The sequence below is a fragment of the Carlito syrichta genome, unplaced genomic scaffold, assembly GCF_000164805.1.
Source record: "Carlito syrichta isolate Samal-C Ts95f unplaced genomic scaffold, Tarsius_syrichta-2.0.1 Scaffold308818, whole genome shotgun sequence".
NCBI lineage: Eukaryota > Metazoa > Chordata > Mammalia > Primates > Tarsiidae > Carlito > Carlito syrichta.
The window spans coordinates 704,699-706,120 of record NW_007252914.1 but is presented as its reverse complement, the minus strand read 5'-3'; the positions used below and the strand labels follow the sequence as shown (position 1 = coordinate 706,120).

Sequence of the window (1,422 nt, the reverse complement as noted above, 5' to 3'; positions counted from 1 at the left end):
GCCCAGCAGGTCGAGGCTGCGGTGGCTGGGAGCAGCCACTGCACTCCAGTCTGGGTCTTGAGACTCCAACTCAAAAAAAAGAAAAAAGAACTATAGCAGGATTATTTTAAAAATCTCTTGAATGTTATTTCAACAGCAGTAATTTTTGATAGCTTTCCTAAACCAACTTATTTTATATAATCTTATTAATTAAAAACCATAGTTTAGGGTCTAAAAAAAAGTTGTTTGAGATACTAAACGTTTTTATATTTTTGATAACAGGTTATTGAAGATATATATGAGAAAGAGATTGTCAAATCAAGGTAGGAATGAACTTTTTTTTTTAAATTATAAAGATGTGGGGTACAATTCAGGGTTAGGTGTACAAACATTGATTATGCAGGTACCCTTGTTGACAAGGTATGCCCCTCTCTCCCCTAACAGTTTCCCTCAACTGCCAATCCCACCCCCCCATAACAGTTTCCCACTACTGCCAATCATTTTCTTATAGTATTATAATTTGAACTAACATTTTATACATTGGGATTGGGGTAGACCAAGTTGGATATCGTCTGAGTTCCAAACTTTGATTACAAATTGGAACTTTTTTGCGTGTCATTTGCTTTGAATTGTTCATCAGGGGAGATGTTGGCTAGAAAAACTTTATTATCTAGATGCCGAAGAGTTCAATTACTTATTAACCTTCTAATTTTTGACTCAGATTAGAGGAATTAAGTCCTATAGTGTTTATTTAGTTTTATAAAGAATGTGAGAGAGTAAACATGAAGATTTTACTTAAATTCAACTAATACTAATTTTTAAAATCATTTATGATTAACCTTTTAGAAATATTCTTAAATATTATGAAAGTAAAACATAATAAATTCAAAATAATGAAATATAGATTTCATATATAATGTGTACTACTGCATAAAATATATAATATATAAAAAATGGTAAAAATTATTTTTAACAATATACAGAAAGGGATAAGTTTCAGTAAATCTTCTTTCCTTCCCTTTAACCCTAGTTTATTTATCTGTGTGTACATCTGTTGTATTCCTTACTCCCTTCCATGTTTTTTCAAACAGGAAAAGGTTTATATTCTACATTCTCTATCATGCTTTTAAAAAAATATTTAACAATACATCTTTGGCATCTTTCCATGTATGTATGCATCTGTAGATATGTGTGCCCAGTGAATATTGTAAAATAATATTGAATTGAAAATTTTAACATGAAACAGAAGCATTCATATTATAAATGTTACACATTTTTTTTTTTTTTTTGAGTTGGAGTCTCACTCTGTCGGCGCAGACTGGAGTGCAGTGGCCGCTCCCAGCCACCGCAGCCTCGACCTGCTGGGCTCCGGCAGTCCTTCTGCCTCAGTCTTCCAAGTAGCCGGAACTACAGGCGCGCGCTACCATGCCCGGCTAATTTTTT

The 1,422-nt window shown here is 33.3% G+C and overlaps 1 protein-coding gene across 2 annotated transcripts in view; it reads left to right on the top strand.

Annotated features, from left to right (window-relative positions):
- AQR (aquarius intron-binding spliceosomal factor) overlaps window positions 1-1,422 on the top strand; it is a 112,900-nt gene that overhangs the window by 9,144 nt on the left and 102,334 nt on the right. For both annotated transcript variants that reach the window (XM_008065890.2, XM_008065891.2), the window contains exon 3: window positions 262-302. In XM_008065890.2, coding sequence (XP_008064081.1) covers window positions 262-302 — 41 coding nt within the window. The remainder of the gene's footprint in view (window positions 1-261; window positions 303-1,422) is intronic.